Source organism: Lepisosteus platostomus, chromosome 27 (assembly GCF_059453375.1).
Source record: "Lepisosteus platostomus isolate fLepPlt1 chromosome 27, fLepPlt1.hap1, whole genome shotgun sequence".
In the NCBI taxonomy this organism is placed as follows: domain Eukaryota; kingdom Metazoa; phylum Chordata; class Actinopteri; order Semionotiformes; family Lepisosteidae; genus Lepisosteus; species Lepisosteus platostomus.
Genome location: NC_142637.1, coordinates 9526635 through 9547518, shown reverse-complemented (window position 1 = coordinate 9547518; position 20884 = coordinate 9526635). Strand labels below are relative to the sequence as shown.

At 58.4% G+C, this 20884-nt stretch overlaps 1 protein-coding gene across 3 annotated transcripts; it reads right to left on the bottom strand.

Annotated features, from left to right (window-relative positions):
- Positions 1-139: 139 nt before the first annotated feature.
- Positions 140-18705, bottom strand: tle2a (TLE family member 2, transcriptional corepressor a). Of its 3 annotated transcripts, none has more exons than XM_088622372.1 (20): positions 17322-18705; positions 13687-13847; positions 12163-12226; positions 11201-11245; positions 10742-10804; positions 9583-9687; positions 8187-8406; positions 7881-7897; positions 7686-7784; positions 7257-7301; positions 6693-6851; positions 6330-6462; positions 5460-5635; positions 5221-5300; positions 4205-4454; positions 3833-4080; positions 3407-3554; positions 2911-3061; positions 2283-2359; positions 140-1776 (listed from the first exon to the last, which is right to left on the bottom strand). In XM_088622372.1, the coding sequence occupies exons 1-20, from the start codon at positions 17343-17345 to the stop codon at positions 1669-1671; spliced, it is 2373 nt and encodes a 790-aa protein (XP_088478498.1). In that variant the 5' UTR covers positions 17346-18705; the 3' UTR covers positions 140-1668. The 3 variants fall into 3 exon arrangements, with proteins under 3 accessions (XP_088478498.1, XP_088478499.1, XP_088478500.1); XM_088622373.1 differs by having other exon boundaries at positions 9613-9687; positions 17322-18704; XM_088622374.1 differs by having other exon boundaries at positions 9646-9687; positions 17322-18483.
- Between the last annotated feature and the right edge of the window lie 2179 nt (positions 18706-20884).

The window sequence follows — 20884 nt, the reverse complement described above, 5'->3', positions numbered from 1 at the left end:
AGACGTTCTGGTTAAAGCACAGCTAATTAGTCATGATGGAACCAACCTTCCTCAAAAGAGTGCAGGGCCAGTGAGCCTAGCGCACACCGCTTACTAATTAGAAGTTAGAATTAATTGAAATTAAAAAAACATCCACACAAGCCATACAAAATAGTTTATTGGTCTCATTTCATCCACTAAAGCTACTCCGCCCCTCCCCCCACCCCATCTCAGATTCTCCACAAGTACATCATGTACCCAGTTTCCGAACAGCAGCCCTGCTGGCTCTTAGCACAGAAAACCCCACACCCGCCGGGAGAGGGTAGCCCTCGCCTTTCCCCAACAGCCCTACCTAAGACAACACCCCCCCCCCATCCAGACTGCCCCCAGCCTGGCACCATGAGTAACAATTCCCTCCGAGGGCTGTGGTGCCTGGCTGCCCTCCCACCCCTGTGAGCTAACCAGCACCCCCTGCAGTCACCCTAGCCCCAGGGGGCAGAGATCACACCTACTGCCGCTCACGCAGTGATCCCACTAAGGCTTCTCCTGCATCATTTCAAATCCCAAACGGAAACACTGAAAATGTATGCACAGGTCGGCCACGAAGGAGGTATAGGCGAACGGCTCAGGACAACAGCATTGGCCACACAAGCAGGACAGACTAGCGGATCCAACCAGGCTGTTTCCATTACAGGTCTGGATGCTTTTCCTTTAAAAGGCAAAGTCTGATAATTGTGGTTTTGAACTGCTCTTTCTGGGAATTAAGATAATTAACTCAGGGGAAAAGCAGAGCTGGATGCATTCAATTAAAGTTCTCCGGATCCTGTTTAAATCAGACATCCAGGATGACTTCCCGACCACCAGGAAGAAGGGTTCAGGAATATCGGGGTGAACTCCTCCTCAGGGGTACGTGTCAGGCACCCCCCCCTGCCGTTTGACCCTTTAACTTTCAGTTAGGAATGAGGACCCTCTGCTATCAGAGAAACCCAGCAGCAGGACAGACAGACGTAATGTAGGAGAGCAAACGCCATCAGCATCCTTAATGACAGCAGTGCTGGTTCCAGAGCTCAGTAGTACATCGTTTGAATTCAGAGTAAGAAAAGATTGATGCCTCACAACAGCCTTCAGTTTTTATTAAAGCAGGGGCCTGCACATCAGGCCCTGTAGCACAGCAGTCTTTTGGTTCCCTTAGTTGCTTAATTGAACCAATAATCAAGTTAATTAGTGGTTTGGCCCCTAAACAGACACTTGGGAAAGATGAATGACAGGGGTACAACAGAAGAAAGACTGATCTACACTATATAAAAACAGGAAGATCCACCCCTGCCCACCAAAATTGGCACAAGCCACAGTCCCTGCTCTCTTCGCTTGCGAAGAATCTGAAGAGGCAAAGTTGTTTTTCCCCCCTATTTCTATTATTCATTCACTACAGACATTTCATTTAAAAAAAATAAAAGAAGTTTAAGTCCTTGGAAGAATCCACCCATTTTTGTTGCTGAAAATCCAAGGTTCTCCAAGTAGTAACAGCACAAATATCCAGCAAGTCAGGAATTAAAAAGGTGGGGGGGATTTCACAAAACAGCTCTCATTGGTCCTTCTCCATGTCACACCCCCTCCACTCATTGGCCAGATGCAGTAGCCACACCCACTCCTGATTTCCCCTTCAGAGCTGGCCCCTCCCCTTCCTCTTCAGTAGATGACCTCGTAGACGGTGGCTTTCTTGTCGCCGGATCCCGTGACGATGAACTGGTCGTCCGGGGAGATATCGCAGCTGAGCACAGAAGAGGATTCCTTGGACTGCAGGAGAGAAAGCAAGGACAGTGCAAATTACAAACCAGAGTATATCCATCATACCTTCCCTGTGGAGGGATTTAAGAGTCTGGGCCATGTTGAAATGCGCGGCGCTGCCACAGCGCTATACGCTGCACGGAGATTTCCGGGGCACGAGAGCGATGCAGGCTGAAGCAAATCGATAGATTAAATTGGAAAAGCTCCGTGAGCCTGTTAGAGTCCAAATCATCTGCAGAAGTGTTTCTAATGGTGCAGATTATTGCCAGCCCGCATTAACGGATCAAGCTCACCTCTCGTGGAAGGAAAGCAAATCCCAGCCAGCCCACTGCAGCACAGCTCCACAAGAACAGACACAAACCAGAGTTCATGCGTTTGGCCCACCAGCCCGTTGGGTCGTTAATAGCTAATTGGTCCATTCTTTTCTTGAAAGAAGCCAGGGTAACGGCAGGACTGGGAGGCTTGCCCACACACCCACAACCCTCCACTGACGGGAAACGTCCTGCCCAGCTTACCTGGAATATACTGGCTCCGTAGGGCGTCCGCCAGGAGTTGAGTAGGTTGTCTTTCCCTGTGCTCACAAACCACTTCCCTGCACAGCGGAGAGAGAGAGTGGAAGGAGACAGGAAAAAGAGAAATGGCACATCACATTGCGAGGTCAGTACAAATAGAATAGAACTTTCATAGGAAGACAGTGACTGCACCACAAGCACATAAGAGGAGCAGGTAAACACCAGGCCAAGCTGCTGTCCTGCCAGTCCTGGATTGCAGAGGTGATGCTCACCCCATCGTATACTCAAGCTGCGTTGTTGGCACCCTGATAACACTTATCATTGACCATTACTCTTAGACACGTTGTGCACATTAGAGCAACGCTGCTCTGGTTCACTGACAGATCTTTCACAAGGAAAACTGTCCATCACTGTGCCATCTCACCACTTAAACAGAAGCTGTACTATCAACTTGAGCCTCCTAACAGCAGTTAAGGACATTGAATTGTTGCCTGGACAAGCCTGCAGAGAGCAGGCAGCCCTCAGATGCTTTTCTAAAGATCTGTTCCCTCCTCTGTCCACACGGCCGTCATTTCTCCACTGAGTGCTCTGGAAGACTGAAGGACACCACAGCCCCAGGGCGTGGACTCACCGCAGTAGGCGAACTTGAGCGAGAGCACGCAGCTCTCATGCAGGTGCAGCTGGTACTTGTCGGGCTTGGAGACGTGCAGCACCTCCACATTGCTGCTCTCCATGCCCACAGCCAGCCACTCGCCGGTAGGACAGTAGCCCAGGGAGAAGATCTGGCACAGAGGGAGAGAGGTTAGCTGGCACGCTGCAGGCAGACTGCCCTGCACACAGACTCTGCACACGGACACTGTCACACCAGGCAGGGAAGGCGCTGAAGTCGGGGCCTGAACCCTGAGCAGAGACACTCGGACACAAACACGCTGCCCGCCACCTTCGGGACCTGCCTGCTGCCCTGCAACCCCCCTCCTCTTCCTCCCACTGCTGACACACCAGATCCCCAAAGAAACCGGAGCAGCACACAGATCCCACAGAGTCTCAAGTATCCTCCACAGCACAGCGCACGTCATTCCCAGCGGAGCCCCCTGTGTCCCAGGCGATCCCCAGCGGATCCCAGTCACCTGTGAGGTGAAGTCGTGCTGCTGCAGCTGTCGTCCCTCCCGCAGGTCCCAGCAGCGCACGGTGTTGTCCAGCCCTCCGGTCCACAGCTTGGTGCCGTCGTTGGAGATGTCGATACAGCTGGCCCCGTCCGTGTGGCCCTGGAACTGCCTGAGGGAGCCAGGGGCTCCTGTCAGCGCTCTGGACTGACCCCCACTGCCCATGACACTGACCCCCCCATCCTACACCGATCCCTTAAACCCCACCATACTGACACACTGACCCCTGACCCCGCTCTGTAACTGTGAAAGACCTGCTGGTCTGACACTGAGCTGTACTTTACAGCACTGCTGGTCCTGATCATGACCCTTACACCTCTGTCACTCTCCATTACAGACATATCCTCTCTCTCCCCGCCCCTCTTCCCAGAGCCCCGCCCCTCTCCCTACCTGACCAGGGTCTGGTTCTGCAGGTCCCACACCACGATGTTGCCGTCGCTGCAGCAGGAGAAGCACACCTTGGCGTCGGGGCTGATGGCCAGGGCGTAGCAGGCGGGGGCCGAGGACGTCAGCTCCGCCTTGATGCGCGGGGTGGGCGTGGCCAGGTCCCAGATGGACAGCGTGCTGGCCTCCCCGCCCACGATCAAGGTCCGCCCATCGGGGAGGAGCTTGCAGGAGCGGATGTAGTTATCTCTGTTCTGATTGGACAAAACAGAGCAGCGTCAACACTGCTGGGAGGATTGTTAACTGTGTCAGCGAGTGTATTGCACAGCAACTGCACTCATGGCGAACAGATCGGCAGCGCCAGGGCGGCGGCCTCACCAGGCAGTCCAGCTGGGCCATGGGGCTCTTGCTGCCCGGCTGGCTGATGTCCCACACCTTGACGCAGCCCTTGCCGCCGGTGTAGACGTGGCGCGTGGAGGTGCTGATGGTGACGGCGCACACCACCTCGCCGTGGCTCAGCGTGTGGATCTGCCGGGCGTGGCGCGGGATGCCGGGGCCCAGCAGGGCGTCAGGGGGGAAGGGCACCGGCTGCATCTGCCCGTCTGCGCTCACGTGGAAGGAGTAGGCACTGCAGGGAGAGGCAGACAGGGGGCGCTAAAGAGTACAGGAGCAGTTTACAGACAGGCTCTCTGTACTTGATTCAGCTGTAGTAGAGACGCCTCAAATTCATCATGGACAAGCTACAAGGCGACCTGAGGACCTGACCATGACAGGGGTGAGAAAACTGAACCAGGTAACTGTGGACCGATGGGTCTGACTTCTGTGACGTGGAAAGGATTATAATAACTAAACCAGAGGATCATCTGTATGGCAACAGGATTGACATGTTTTGAACCAGTATGAAAGTATTAAAAATCCTCCAAGACCCTGAGAGAGTCAGCGTACGGGATCCCTTCAGAAAGAACAGTGAGACGCGAAGCAGGGGCACAGCTGGAAACGCCTCGACAGCACCTTGAACACTAAGAACAGGAGGGCGCATCTTTACCTTAAGACTTGTGGGAATCTGGAACAAACTGCCCAGCCTTGATGATGATCTTTCTAGAAACAGGTGAATCAGTTCCTGGGCTCAATCAACTGCTCACAGGCAAACCAGCTAGTGTGGCTGTGTGGCTCCTTCTGTCCAGGAGGACAGGGCGAGATGCAGCCCCTCTCTCTCACATCCCATACACCCTGGCTGCTCCACTGGAGATGGGCTCGGCCGGTTATCATAAAGAACCTTTCTTATGTTCTTATGTGTGCTAGAGACTACAGGAGCTTACAGTTGCTGTATTCTTAGCCAATACCTCCCAGACACGCCTGTGGACTGTAAGGACTATGAAGTAAGTAGTACTCACGGCTTGCCTGAGGTGGCGGTCTGCATGCTGGCCGGCAGTCCGGGGACCCTCATGTGCGAGTGGGGCGACTCGTAGCCAACCTGCAGGAGGAGAGACAACGCTCACGTCTCTCACTGGCTCAGTCTGCCAGTTACTCTCCCCACCTCCCTGGGGCTGAGCCCCGTCTTCCCCGACGCCCTGACCCCGTTCCCCACCCCACCCTGAACACTGACCCCTGACCCCAATGCCCCTCCTCTCACCACGGGCGAGCGCCCATAGCCGACGGCCGCAGCTCCGTTGATCTGTGGCGAGACGAGGTGCAGCCCCGCGTACCCCGCGGCGCCCCCCAGCTCCCCGTTCACAGCGGGGTGGGGCAGGCCGAACGCCCCCGGGGGGTAGGAGCCCTGCACGGGGAGGGGTGTCCGGAGCCCCAGGGCTGGCGGAGGGGGGAGAGAGAGAGAGAGAGAGAGAGAGAAGAGCTGTCAGCAGAGAGGTGGGCTCTGGGCCCGTCAGCAGCAGAACCAACCCGGGTGGAGAAACGGTCACCCCAGGAATCACGTCGGTGCCTCTGCTGCAGGAGAGCACGTCGCCGCAAGAGACAAGCCCAAGAAAGAGACTCCACAAAACTCTTCCCCCCACAAATAAAGAGTCCTGCCCGCAGCTGAGGCCAGACACATGACTGCTGTTACCAGAAACACTCAATGCCTCCGTTCTCCTCTTCATTCATAACTGACTCTTTATATCCTCTGCATGTTACCACTGTAACCTGAAGTGGGATTTGACAGGGTGACCCAGGGACATACCACCCTCTGCTGGTGAAACTGCGCATTGCAGCTCTGTGGCTGTATGGCGACCCCTCTCGGCCCCCCTCACCGTAGGCCAGTCGCAGGCCAGAGCCCTGTGGTCTCTGCTGCAGGGGCGCCTCAGATCAGCGCAGGGTCTCCCATGCCTTGGCACCCAGGCGGAGCTCTCCAGGGCCATGGGGCTACAGGGAGCCCCCTGTAACCCCAACTCGACTTGAGGTGCTCCGCCTGCGCGGCTCGGGAGCAGCGGTAAAGGGCCGTCCGTGACCAAGCGATCAGACAGCGAGCATGACGTCAACAAGCGGCCGCGGCGACCCCCTCTCCTACCTAGCGGGTCGACGCCTGGCTTTCCCGGGACGGCCCGGAACTGGGGCGGGGCAGAGCTGGGCCCGGGGGTGGAGGCCTCGCCCGGGGGCATCGGGGTGCCAGGCTTCAGCCCGGGGGTGCTGGACTTCTCGCTCTGGGGGGGGGGGAGAGGGAGAAGAGACGGACGCAATCAGACAGAGAAATCTATTTCTCCACTCGGGCTCCTTCCTCTGAGCTGGCACAAATGTTACAGCTCCACAGCAGGAAGATGCCCTTCGGAATACAGATTATCTGCACGTCGCATTTCAGGATACATTCAGCACAGCCAATCCTTCAACGAGCAGAATGAGAAAAGGCGAGACTGCCCGAGCCGAGCAGGCGTACCGGCGGCGGCTCCTTGCTGTGGGAGGGGGAGGCGGCGCTGCTGGAGGAGGCCAGCGAGGCGGGGCTGGCCTGGGGGGGGTCCTTCCTCTGCAGGGGGAGCCGGTCCAGCCCGTTCTCCCGGGAGGAGTAGGAGTTGACGCTGCGGGGGGACGCGGGGTCCTGCGAGAGGCGGAGACAACGGACCGTGGGGTTGAGGGACAGCCGTGTGGAGGACGGGGGACACTCAGCTTGTGAGGGGACAGGGTGCAATGTTTGTGCATCCATCCATTTTCTAAACCCCTTTACCCAGTACAGAGCCTATCCCAGCAAGCAACAGGTGCAAGGCGGGGTACGCCCTGGACGAGACGCTAGTCCATCGCAGGACAGACACTCACACCAGGGCCAATTTCCCCAGAAGCCAATTCTGACCAGCATGTCTTTAGACTGCTGGTGGGAAGTGGTGCACCTGGAAGAAACCCACGAGGAGGAACAAACTCCACACAGACCACACCCGAGGTCAAGAATGGAACCCAGGGCCCTATTTATCATGCATCCTCTAAAAAAAAAAAAAAAAAAAAAACGCACCTCGTCAACCACCAGGTTGTCATCACTCTTGTCTGCGTCGCTGCCCTGTGGAGAGAGAGAAACACGCTGATGACCTGCAGGTACTGGGCAACACAGCTACACAGTCCAGTACACAGAACTGTGGATAGAGTGACCACAGAGGACAGCAGCGGTCAGTACAGTCCAGCACACAGCCTGCTGGATAGACCACGATCACGGACAGGAGTGGTCAGTACAGTCCAGTACACAGCCTGTTGGACAGACCATGATCGAGGACAGGAGCGGTCAGTACAGTCCAGTACACAGCCTGCTGGATAGGCGGTGACCACTGAGGACAGAGTGCAGGGAGTGTTGCTGAACGTACAGCTGCCGTTCCTGTGCAACAGTGAAACTCCCAGTTCCTTCACCAGTAAGCCTCCTTCCTCTCCGCAGACAAGTGTGTGAACGTACGTAATCCGTCAGGAACTCCTTCTCATCCGCCTTGCGCTTCTTCCCGTTGCTGAGGTAGTCCGGGGGCGGCCGGCTCTTGTCTCCGTTAGCCAGCGAGCTCTGGAAGCGGAGGGGAGCAAGAACAGAGACGGGAATAAGATATTCTCCCCCAGAGAACCAAAGATCTGGACTGGATGCGGCAGTGATGGCACTCACCGGGCCAGGCTCGCGGTCTGAGGTCACCCCCGCAGAGCAGCACAGCACCCCCAGGGCGAGCCAAAAAAAGGCAAACAAAAACAAGATCAGACATCCCACCTTTCCAAGACGCCAGTATCTGCAGGCACGTGTGGAACCCAGAGCAAATCAAACAGGCTAAAGCCCAGCAGACCCGAGCAAACGCACACCAAACACGACACGCAGAGGCACCCAGGAACAATCCAACACATCCAGACATCAACAGCTGCACACAGAGAAATCCATGCACAAACACCAACACCCTGATCCATGCGGCCGCGCACACACCTCGGTGATGCTCCGCAGCGGCTGCAGCGGCGGCGGCCTCCAGGTGCGCCCTCTCCTCCTTGGCGGCCAGCGAGGCCTGAGCGCCCAGCGCCCCCGACAGCGCCAGCAGCCCCGAGCCCCCGCCCAGAGACGCAAGGCCGGGCGGCTGCAGCCCTGAGGGGTGGGCGCCCAGGGGCAGACCCTGAGCATGGTGGGACAGGTGCTGTGCCTGGAGCTGGTGCTGGGAGGAACAACATGCACAGTTACCAGCGAGGGGGAGGCGGTCGGGCCCGAGACGGCGCACTGTGGCTGAGCTCTAACTGAAACGAGGTTTTAATTACTGTCTGATGCACTTCGGCGCTCAGCAGCTGCAGTGGAACAATACAGGGCTTCAAATTTAGCTCTCTAACCCAGGGGTGCACTGCTCCAGTCCTGGGGGGCTGCAGTGTCTGGAGGTCTTCATTCTGCTCTCCTGACTGGAGCACTTTAACACTTCCCAAGGGCCTTTGGCTGCTCACTGAAGAGAACCTGCAAGACTGTGGCCATCCAGGACTGGAGCAGCAGGGCGCCGGCCCGTCCTGGACTGGAGCAGCAGGGCGCCGGCCCGTCCCAGCACACGGACACAGCCAGCGGTCAGCCCGTCTCAGTCCACCCTGCAAGCTGTCTGTCACACCTTGGAGCACAGGGAAGGTTCTATCAAATCAATTACTTTAATCATGAAAGCAGGAATGGCTGGCTGGAGTCCCTGAGAGACAGTGTTGGCGTTTTCACTTCCTACCATCTCTCAACTCCTGGATTGAACGAATCACCCAATTCAGCGCAGAAACAAGAAATTGTTCCAGGAGTTTAGACACTGCCGATTTCAGGCTGACCCATCAACCCTGCCAGGTGTTCTGCCCACAGGGGTGGCGCTGCGACGGACAGCGAGTGGACACTGAACACGGTGCCACTGCCCTCCTCAGGGCCCAACACCCCAGACAGACAGCCTTCACGCTTGCTGGAGGGAATGGGCCAGCCAGCACCGACACCAGCACTGCAGGACCGGGCCAGCGGTCTGGGCAGAGGGGAACCTTCAGGGGCTGCTGGGATCACCAGTGGCCTGCATCCTTGGGGTCCCCTGAGTCTCCCCTGGGTTGACAGATGCCTGCACGCCCCTCTTAAACTAGGGACCCCCCCCCCCAGCACGCACACTTGACTCCACAGAGACACTGAAGGACAAAACTAAAAAGGATGACTGACATGGGAAATAATAGTTAACCAAAATCCAAAAAGCTCAATTTCCCAGACCAACCCAAAAAAACACCCACACTGACCCCCCCCCCAGCTCTTCCCAGCCAGCATCTACATCCAGTTACACAGGACAGCCCCTTCAAAACAAAGTAAAACATGAAGTAAAAGTAAAGATGGAGATACACACTGTGGCAGGCAGAGGGGGGAGGCCACGTACCCCTATGGCAGCATTCAACTCCCCCATAGTCACCTGCTTGGCGCGCTCCATGGCCTGGACCACCTGCTGCTGGTGCTGCAGGAGCAAACCAAGAGAGGGTCAGAGAGGGGGGGTGGTCTGCATGGGGAAGAGGGACATCATGATACTGGGGCTTCTCAGAGGTGGGGGCAGGTATCTGCTGGTGGTACAGACTTCCCATCATCCCATCGCCTCCGGTTCTCTCCAGGAGGAGCGCGGCACAGACTTTAGCCTGGCCTCCCACTCAGTACCAACACCCCCATCTCCAGAGCTCCCATCGTCATCCCCTGTGGGACGCGCCCGGAGCACGAGATGCACGAGCGTATTCAAGAAACTGGAGTCTGGCAGGAGGCTGAGCGGAGGGGAAGTGGGGGTGACAGCAGAGGGAAGCTGCCCCAGTACTGGGGCGAGTCATCCATAACCCCCCGTTTTGTGAACTGTACCAGAAAATGTTAATAAGTTAGAAGAAAGGTGTTAATAATTCCTTACACTTACATAGGGCTTTTCTGGACTCTCCACTCAGAGCTCTTTACAGATAATGGGGATCCCCTCCACACCCACCAGTGTGTACCCCCACCTGGATGATGCGCTAGTCCACTCCCCACACACCAGCTCTCAGTGGGGAGGAGAGCAGAGTGATGAAGCCAGTTCAGAGATGGGGATTATTAGGAGGCCATGATGGGTAAAGCCCAGGGGAAAATTTGGCCAGGACACTGGGGTAACACCCCTACACTTTTCCAGAAACACCCCAGGATTTTTAATGACCACAGAGAGTCAGGACCTCGGATTCACGACTCATCCGACGGACGCCACCTTTTTACAGTACAGTGTCCCCGTCACTATACTGGGGCATTAGGACCCACACAGACTGCAGGGTGAGCGCCCCCTGCTGGCCCCACTGACACCTCTTCCAGCAGCAGCCTTAGCTTTCCCAGGAGGTCTCCCCTCCAGGTACTGGCCAGGCTCACACCTGCTGGGCTCCAGTGGGCTGCCAGCTGGGAGCTGGAGGGTGACACGTTGGAGAGAATCCGTATTTCCACCTACTGTCCTGCACCCCTGGGGGAAGTGGCGTGTCGCCGTAGACCCGGGTCCGAGAGCGAGAGGGACTCACCTCTTGGGACAGGAAGGGGATGAGCTGCGCACAGATCACGTTCAGCCGCTTGGCGATTTCCGTCTGCAAGAGAGAGACACCAGCTCAGGAGAGACAGGGGGTGCACAGAACCCCCACTTCCTGCCCAGCAGACCCACAGACCGCCCCCGAGGAGCCAGCCCGGCGAGAGCCCGCGCACAGGAGAGGGGCTGTCCAGCAGCAATCCCGCCGGCCGCGAGACGAGAGGATCGATTCGACTGGCGCTGGGAGACAGCGGTCTGGAGGGGCTGACCGAGGGATGATTCAGCATCTCACAGCAATCGATTTTGTTTCACTTTCTGTGCAGGAGTGTGTTCAGCATGACCCCTGACAGAAGGCCGTCCTTCACTAGTAAACAGCAGGGCTCCTGGGAGAGCGGCACCCAGCCCCAGAGAGGCCGGTCCCTACCATGAGGAACAGCAGGACCGAAGGCTGGCTTACCTGCTTGTGCATTTCGATGTTCAGACCGTAGGACATCTCGTAATACTGAAAAACAAAGCAACACATGAGACAGACCTCCACAATGGCAAGCAGTGATACAGCTGGGGCTTTTACAATAAAAACAATTCATAATTAATGACTCCGAGATCTGGCTCCAAGGCTCCACTGTTGCTAGGCAACTTTTAAACTCCAAACCTCCCAGCCAAAAGAGTAGGAGAGCTCCAGTGCCAAGGAGTCTGTGCCAGTGAGCTGACAGCACTCTCACCAGCCTGTCACACACACAGAGCCCCCTGCAGGAATTTCACACACACACACAGCGCCCCCTAGTGGAGCTCTCTCACAGGGCACCCTCACCAGCCTCTCTCACACAGCACCACTAGTGGAGCTCTCTCACAGGGCACCCTCACCAGCCTCCTCACACACAGCGCCCCCTAGTGGAGCTGTCTCACAGGGCCTCCTCACCAGCCTCCTCACACACAGCGCCCCCTAGTGGAGCCGTCTCACAGGGCCCCCTCACCAGCCTCTCTCACACAGCGCCCCCTAGTGGAGCTGTCTCACTGGGTACCCTCACCAGCCTCTCTCACACACAGCGCCCCCCAAGAGGACCCATCACATACCACACAACACCCCCCTCCAGCAGGCCTGGCTCACAGGGCACCCCCAGGTCTGTCTCTCAGGGTCATCAGCAGTGACCCTGAAGAGTAACCGACAGGACCTGTCTGCATCGGTAGCAGTTTGTTCACCTGAAGAACCCATCCCGCTGAACTCGGAGCAGCCCTGCGGCACCCCGACACAGTACTGCACACGCATTTGGAAACTTAACACAGAAGACCAAGCCTGGAAGCACCTCTGGCAGGTAATTAACTGCTACCCAAGCCTCTGTAAGGGCCAGCGAACCACCGCAAGGCTGGAGCACCCCGTTCCAAACGAGGGGTGATGGGACGCCCCGGTCAGTCACTCACCATGACATAGTGCCTCTGGATCTCGGTCTTCTCTGTGGCCAGCTTCTCGCACTCCAGCTTCAGGCTGAGAGGGAGAGAGACAGTCACCAGGCGGCCAGAGGAACACCCCTCCCTGCTGGAAGAGCTCTCCAGGGTCCACCAGCACGCCCCTGCTAACAGCCTGGCTGCAGCAGAACGGGGGACTGTGGACATCAGCACCGTGGGGGAAAGGGGGTCGAAACCCGAGATCACCCCCCCACACCCCCCTGCTCTGGTCGTGCGGCCCAGCTCCGTCACGGAGGCTTGTTTGCAGAAGGCAGATTTCTGCCGGAGGAGCCGGGGGGGTCGAGGGCTGAGGAAACTGGAACATGATTAATGCTGCTACATTACTGAGCCCAACAGGTAATGACAGCACATCCGCTCTCCTCCAGCGGCCCGGCACGGCCGCCAACGACGGGCTCGTTTGTCAAGGCCGGGAGGGGGGCTGGGTGCAGCCGTGGACACTCCCTGGCCGTCCTGGGGCTCAGCAGCAAGGAGCCGAAGGGAGTCGAGGAGGAGGAGGAGGATGGGCATCTCGAGGGCTGAAGGCAGGATGAAGCAGCCCAGTGTCTGTCAACCTGCACACCCGTGTTCACCGCCAGCTCTATCCTCACAGCGCTGGGAATTCGCCGTGAGCAGGAGACCCACCTGACCCAGCAGATACGGCCCGGAAAACAGGGCGGGAGAGGAGGGCTCCTCCCCCAAAGGCGGTATCAGTCCGGTCCAGAGAGGAGGGCTCCCCACACCCCTCCACAGGTGGTACAGCCCTGCCCAGAGAGGAGGGCTCCCCCCTCCACAGGTGGTACAGCCCTGCCCAGAGAGGAGGGCTCCCCCCTCCACAGGTGGTACAGCCCTGCCCAGAGAGGAGGGCCCCCCCCCCCTCCACAGGTGGTACAGCCCTGCCCGGAGAGGAGGGCTCCTCCCCCCCCCCTCCACAGGTGGTACAGCCCTGCCCAGAGAGGAGGGCTCCCCCACCCCCTCCACAGGTGGTACAGCCCTGCCCAGAGAGGAGGGCTCCCCCCCCTCCACAGGTGGTACAGCCCTGCCCAGAGAGGAGCAGGAGATATGAGACCCCTGTGCTGGGTGTGGACAGCAGACCGACCACAGGGCTGACCCCAACCGCCCGGCGAGATTCTGGAGTCCCCGACTTCCAGATAATAATAATAATAATTAATAATAATTGCTTACACTTATATAGCGCTTTTCTGGACACTCCACTCAAAGCGCTTTACAGGTAATGGGGATCCCCTCCACCACCACCAATGTGCAGCATCCACCTGGATGATGCGACGGCAGCCATAGTGCGCCAGAACGCTCACCACACATCAGCCATCAGTGGGGAGGAGAGCAGAGAGTAATGAAGCCAATTCATAGATGGGGATTATGGCCTCTCTCGTGGAGCAACAGAGCAGCGCAGTACTGCGCCCACGAGCTGGCAGGTCACTGGCAGCAGTAAACCAGCACAGGGAGCAGGGTCAGAGCCGGAGGCCCGCTGGACAGGGGTACCTGTGGTACTGTGTCTGCAGGAACTGGAACTCCTCCTTGATGCGGTCCAGGGTTTCGGGGTACGTCAGTTTCAGGGACTGAGGTGTCCCCGATGCTGCTGCAGCAGCAGCCGCTGCCGCCGCCACCGCAGCCGAGGACCCCGGGGCTGGCTGGAGAGGAGCCTGAAAAAAAAAAAGAGGACAGAGGTCGATATTCCTGGTTTCACTGTGGCACTCGTGTCCCGAGCCGGCGTGCGCGTGGCTGGAGGACCAGACAAGCCAGCCCTGGAGCACGCTGGGAGGGACTCGCTCGCTCCTCAGGCAGGGCGACAGCAGGGCTAGCACCACCAGGACCAGGTACGAGGGGGAAAACGACTCCAGAGACATGACCCTACTTTCGGGACGAGCAAATGAACAACGGGGTACTGGGGGGGCAGGATAAGCCTATCCTGGCACCCCATCCCTTTAGAAGAGACCCCACCCTACCACACTGTCACTGTCCAGCCTCGGGAGGGGGTTTCACTGAGGAGAGTGGGGGCACCGCCCGGCCTCATGTTCAAGCTGGTAAGGACTGATGGATCCAGATTACACTCTGTAGAGGAAAAACTAAGACTTTTCTTTGCCAGTCACCCTTCCAAGACACTCAACGCCCTTACAGTTCAGGATGCACCCAGCCCCTGCTTCTTTCCAGCACACCGGCAGGGGGCGTCGATCACTGACCCCCGTGCAATCGGGGAGCAAAGTGAAAACTTGTTCTCTCAGCGGTCCTGCTGCCCCAGAGTGCTGGCTGCCCCCCCCAAGGACAGGGGGAGCAGACAGCCGGGGGGAGGGGTGAGCACAGATCAGGCGTGATGAGTCTCAGCGAGCAGGAGGCCGTTGTGATTCAACACTGGACCCCAGCTCACCTGCGCTCCCCTAGTACCTGCAGTGCTCATGGGACCCTCACAGCCTGCAGGGCACAGCTGGCAACTGCTGGAGGATTCAGACCCCTCGCACACGCACACGCACACGCACACGCACACGCACACGCACACGCACACGCACACGCACACACGCACACGCCATCTCCACAGCAGGTTTCTTTCAGGAAGCAGCCGGTAGAGATGATCTTCAGATATTTTTAAGCTACAAGCAACCAGACGGGCTGGATCTCCTCTCGCTAGCCCCCCCCCTCACTCCGCTGCACTCCAGCTCCAGAGCTTCACAGCTGTTTCAGCGGGAGCCCCCAGGCACTGCGGATCACTGCACCCCAGGAACACAGCGGGCTCGGGCCAGACCAGAGCAGACTCACGACCAACTCTTCCCAGAGGGAGCAGGGAGACCGCGAGCCTCCCCTCATGAGCCCCGCTCTCTGTGGTCTGTGGGATGAGGGATCCAGCCCGGACAGGGCTGGCACACGCCTTGAGAGGCCAGCCAGGTCTTCCAATCGACAGCCGATTGCTTAATTGATCCTCAATTGCAAAATTGTCCTTAACTATCCTGATCAATACTGCCCTGCTGGCAGAGAGTTCCGCTGGGCACTGGGAGACGGTTCTGTTCCCACCGCAGCACGGCCGAATGAAACGACTCGGGCACCAGCCTGCCCAGGCGGGCACTCACGCCCCTGCGTGCCCCGAGAAATTCTTTCAACTGCCCATCGCGGGGCACCCCAACATCAGGCACACCCTGCACTAACAGAGGCTGGGGCCCCCGGACTGGGGAGAGATCTCAGCCGCGCGACTCCAGAGAGGCCAACTCCTGCTCCCAAGGAAGGCCAGGCCAGTTTCGGAAGCAAATATTCCCGTGCAAAGACCCCGAGGTCACACACTGGAGAGAAGCAAAGAGACAGAAGCTTTGCTGAGGCTCCCTGGCAGCCTTACAGCTGATTAGGAAGTAAAAATAATGAGCTCCTGACCACGCCCTTCCTTGACCACACCCCCTCCCCCAGCCACACCCCCCTAACCAGCCACGCCCCAGAACTCTTACAGCACCGTGTGGCCCAGCAGAGCTCCAGTGAGCTGCCACCCCTCGGGCTGGAGACTAAGCCGATCGGAACCCGCTGCAGGGACGGAGGGGTCACACACCAGCGCATGCTCGCCGCACACCGGCGCACTGCCGGGCCAGGGAGAGGCTGCAGCGCCCAGCCCATCAACGCCAAGTGGACAATCACAGGAGCCTGTGCCCCACGATCCAGCCAGCGTCTGAACGGACCAGAGAGCGTGCTCCCGCTACAGCGTCTGCGTCAGGCCCTGCGTGCCTGAGCTGCTCCAGGCACTGCAGTGACGCCCCCGCACAGCCAGCGATGGCTCCTGGGGTTCAGGAGAAGCTGAAGGCTCGACTGGGCCCGTCAGAGCAAGTCTGGGTCAGAACCTGTGTGTCCCACAGTGATCCTCACTTTCCACGATCAACCCCATCACCCACCACGAGCTGGCTTGGCAGGAAGGGAAAGGACCCCAACCAACGCCCAGCGGTCAGCAGTGACCCCAGGAGCCCTCCTGCCCGCTCACACCTGCAGACCCTCTCCGAGGGGGGTGAGGTCACCCAGTCCCAACAGCACAGCCAAACAAACAACTATCGCCACAGACATCCTAACTCTCACCCCAACAAGGGAAACAACTGCCTCTCGGCTGGAGAGAGGGGGCCGGACGCCTCTCCGCTCCCCCAGAGACCGCCGCGCCACGGGGCCCCCTCAACTCCTCGGCGCTTCTGGTCGGCCCGCAGCCGGGGGCGCCGCGAGTTACCGGACACAAATAAGAGCCAGAAAAAATCTCTAATATTCATGAGTGTCCTGGGGAAAGCCTGAAATTCAACCCCGGGTAAACAAAACTGTGTTAAGTGGATAAGAGGCTTAGTGCTTTGCCCAGATAAATCCTGAAGGCTGCCTTTTCAGGCGTTATCCGTCCCTGTAAAATGTATATAAACGGTATAAATCTAAATAGCCTCAATTTTCTTCCAAAACTGGACGTTTCAAATGGAGAAGCAGAACAGTGTTGATGCTTCTCTCGGATTCACAGCCTCCAAGAACCAAACTACCCCCCCCCCCACCCATCTCGAGCCCAGAGGCCAAGAGCAACGGCCGCCGCGCGTGTCCACCTGCACCCCGAACTCCGAGCGCGTGCGGACCGGACTGGAACGCCACCCGGGGGCGGGGGGACAGCGAGCTCGCGCCGACTCCCACAACTTCGCACTTCAGAAGCGACGTTTCCTGCGCGCCTCTCGCGGGGCGACTGGATGACGGGAAAGGGGTTTTGCGGCAGTTAAAAAAAAAACAACAACTGCTGTCACTTGTTGTAACCGACCTCGGTTTGCAAACTTAAGCGGGAGTCGTCTATCTGCTGTCCCTGTCCCGCCCGGCCGTCTGGGAAGATCTCCCGGGCTAAAGGAGCATCCGGCGCTGAGCTCGCGTGGGTCGGGTCCTAACATGTCTTTAATTCTAGCCTGCTCCTACACCGGGCCACACTTACAACAAGCAGCACGGCGTTCCCACAAAACTGCCTTCAAGATCAGCTCAGTTCTCGGATCAGCCCTGTTAGAGCCAGCAGGAGTCTATTTCAGGACATGGCTGCTTGTTCTGATCCAAGCCCCGCGAACCCGGCGGTGCCGGAGCTCTGAACGCAGCCCGGTCATTACAGCAGACTCAGCCCCGGGGTAAACAGACACGGGCCTCCCGTCACTTACCGGGGGCCGGTTCTGGGGGAACATGCTCCCGGCTGTGTCCTCGGCGCTGGGCTTTGTCCGGAATCGGCGCCTCCGTGGGAGTGGGGTGGGGGCTCCGGCAGAAAGACGGGGGGTCTCACTGTCGGCTCCACGCGCGCATCAGGCCCTCGCTCCGGCTGTGGACAGGAGCCCCGCCGCGCTCGCGCATCCCCCGCCCGCGGTGCCCTTTGTTCTGCGGAGCCGGCGGCCGCGTCACGCCGCTGCCTGCGGGGTCCCCCTTCGCCCGGTCACCCCGCGCAGACGAGAGCGAGTGCGGGGCGCAGCCCTCGCCCTCCCTCCCCCGGCCCTGCGTGAGAAACGCGGCGCTGCAGCCGGGCGAGAGCGGTGCGGCTGCTCCGAGCCGAGACGGCCGGGCCTCCGGTCAGCTGCCCGGCGCACAGCCGCCTCCTTTGTTCCGCTCCTGCTCCTCCTGGGGAGACGGGAAGCCCTCGGCGCTCCTTCCCCCTCTCCCTCCTTTCAGCGGGAGCAGGACGTGTTGTTTACTCCAGCGGGCTCTCTCTCTCCCGGCCCCGAACAAGGCGCTGTTCCTGCCCAGCCGCCGGTCCGAGTCGCCTCCCTCCTGGGGTCGTTTTCAGCCCAGTGAAATTCCCGGAAAGCGGCGCAGTGACACCGGGGCCCGTGCGGGTGCTGTTCCGCAGAGAGAGCTCTGTGTGGTCTTGTCCGGCCCGCTCTGTGTGTGAATCGACTTCTTTCTTTAATAAAACATCAGACACTAGAAGAGGGGCCTGGCGAAATCATTAGTAATGATAAAGCACGATCCCAAAAACGGACCCGCTTCCACTCGGACCTCTGACACCTCAGCCCCCCGTACTGTTGCTGGGGAAGGCGGAGAGATGAAGGTGGATTCTCCGTCTTTTTTTGAAAGCCTCGCTCTACTCGCGGAAACTCTGCGCCGGTTCAGCAAAAGACTCTTCCCCTCGGCCTCCCCCTCCCGAGTCTCCAGCGCGCTGTGTCTGTGAATTGGCCGGCCGGCGAGGGAGGAGGGAGAGAGCGCCACGAAATTGATCAATGAATGAATGAAAACTCCACGTGGGGTTCCTTCTGCTACAATCAGCGCAGCGGGCGCCGGCCAATCAGAGCCCGGAGTCGCGGAGGTACCCCACGTGGGGGCCCCCGTCGGCGCTGGCTGATTGGAGGACCCGGCGAATCGGAGCGCTCCAGACGTCAATCAACTAGAACCGAGAGGGGCGACTTAACCCTTTCGAGGCGCAGACAATAGCGGTTGGGGAGGTAGATGGAGCTGTTATGTTAATTGCAAATTGAATTGAGGATTTTTTTTTCTTCTCGCTTTTTAGGAGGTGCCTGGCTGCTTGGGAAAGCGCACCCGCTGTTCGTGAGAGGGACAGGGGCCCGGAGCCTTGGCGCGCGGCAGAGCAGCCCCGCTCCTCAGAAACGCGCCGTTACAGCCGTGGAGATGCAGAAAAGGAGGAAATTTTAAAAAGCCGTAATTGAGTTTGTCACGCTAATTGAATCGTAGACCTTAATTAATCAATTTTCTAATTTACTGCTTTCAACCGAAAGCGCGTAACCGGTGTGAAAGTGTCTCTCGCCCTGGGCTGCGTGGGGGAGGGGACGGGGGGGAGACAGACGAGGTCCCCCCTCCCCCTGCTCAGCTCGGGGCCCCGGCTCGTGAGGTGGGAGCACTTTTAATCTCGGGTAACAACACAAACAAACACTCGAGCCAGAGACACAGGGGAATGGCTCCCTGCAGCTAATCGTGTTTACAGAGTCCCCGTCTGATCACCTGAGTACCTGAGCCCTCTGTACTTCCTCATATCATCACCTGGGCCTGATCACTTGATCACCTGAGTACCTGAGCCCTCTGGACCTCATCACCTGGGCACATGATCACCTGGGTATCCGAGCCCTCTGGACCTCATCACCTGGGCACCTGATCACCTGAGTACCTGAAGACCTGAATACCTGAGCCCTCTGGACCTCATCACCTGGGCACATGAGTACCTGGGCACCTCTGTACCTCATCACCTGGGCACATGATCACCTGGGTATCTGAGCCCTCTGTACCTCATCACTTGTGCACCTGATCACCTGGGTAGCTGAGTACCTGAGCCCTCTGTACCTCATTACCTGGGCATCTGAATACCTGAGTACCTGGGCACCTCTGTACCTCATCACCTGGGCACATGATCACCTAGGTATCTGAGCCCTCTGTACCTCATCACCTGAGCACCTGAAGACCTGAATACCTGGCCCCTCTGGACCTCATCACCTGGGCACATGATCACCTAGGTACCTGAGCCCTCTGTAACTCATCACATGGGCACTTGTGCCAGACTTGAGCTCATGTAGGCCATCCTGTCACGCTGGGAGAGAAGCGCAGAACCTCTCTTGACAACAAGCGCCCAAAACTCTTGAGAATTCGTTCCCATCACACGACCCCCCCGCGCCCCGCAGCACGAGCGTCTGCGTCAGGCCCTGCCTCAGCCCCACACGGCTCCCCGCAGTCCGGTCCCTGCCGGGCTGAGCCGGCCCCAGAGCATCGTCCCGAGGAAGAGGAGGCTGAAGGAAACACAACCTTCATGGCTCCCCCAGCTCGAGAGGCTGGTGGGATTAGTATTCCACTGACATGACCCCTTTAGCAGGGCTCATAATTAGAGACACAGATATTGGAAAAGTCATTTTCTGACAGTGGAAATCGGTGCCTGACAGAGGTGGAGCCTGGAGGGCAGGGGGAGAGGAGGAGGGAGAGACGGGGGGAGAGGAGGAGGGGAGGAGGGGAGGATGGGGACGAGAGACGAGTGGGGGGAGGAGAGGGGGAGGGGGAGACAAGGGGGGGGGGAGGGGGGACTGGGGGAGAGACAAAGGGAGAAGGAGGAAGAGAGAGAGAACGGAAGGAGGTGGGGGAGGGGGGAGAGATGGAGGGAGAGGCAGGGGAGGAGAGAGAGAGAGGAAGGAGGTGTGTGTGTGGGGGGGTATAATTGCTCCATTTTCTATGAATTTTAATGCACACTGCCAGTTTCATGCCCTTGTGGAGTCTGAGGATTACATTTATTATTAAGTCAGCAGCCATATTACCCTGCAACTCCCAGCTGGCCGCCCACTGGAGCCCAGCAGGTGTGAGCCTGGCCAGTACCTGGAGGGGAGACTCCTGGGAAAGCTAAGGTTGCTGATGGAAGAGGTGTGAGTGGGACCAGTAGGGGGCGCTAACCCTGCAGTTTATGTGAGTCCTAATGCCCCAGTATAGTGACGGGGACACTACTGTAAAAAGGTGGCGTCCATCGGATGACACTTAAATCCGAGGTCCTGACTCTCTGTGGTCATTAAAAATCCCGGGGTGTTTCTTGAAAAGAGTAGTGGTGTTACCCCAGTGTCCTGGCCAAATTTCCCATTGGGCCTTACCAATCATGGCCTCCTAATAACCCCCATCTCTGAACTGGCTTCATCACTCTCCTCCCCACTGAGAGCCGGTGTGTGGTGAGCGTTCTGGCGCACTATGGCTGCTGTCGCATCATCCAGGTGGGGCTGCACATTGGCGGTGGTAGAGGGGATCCCCATTACCTGTA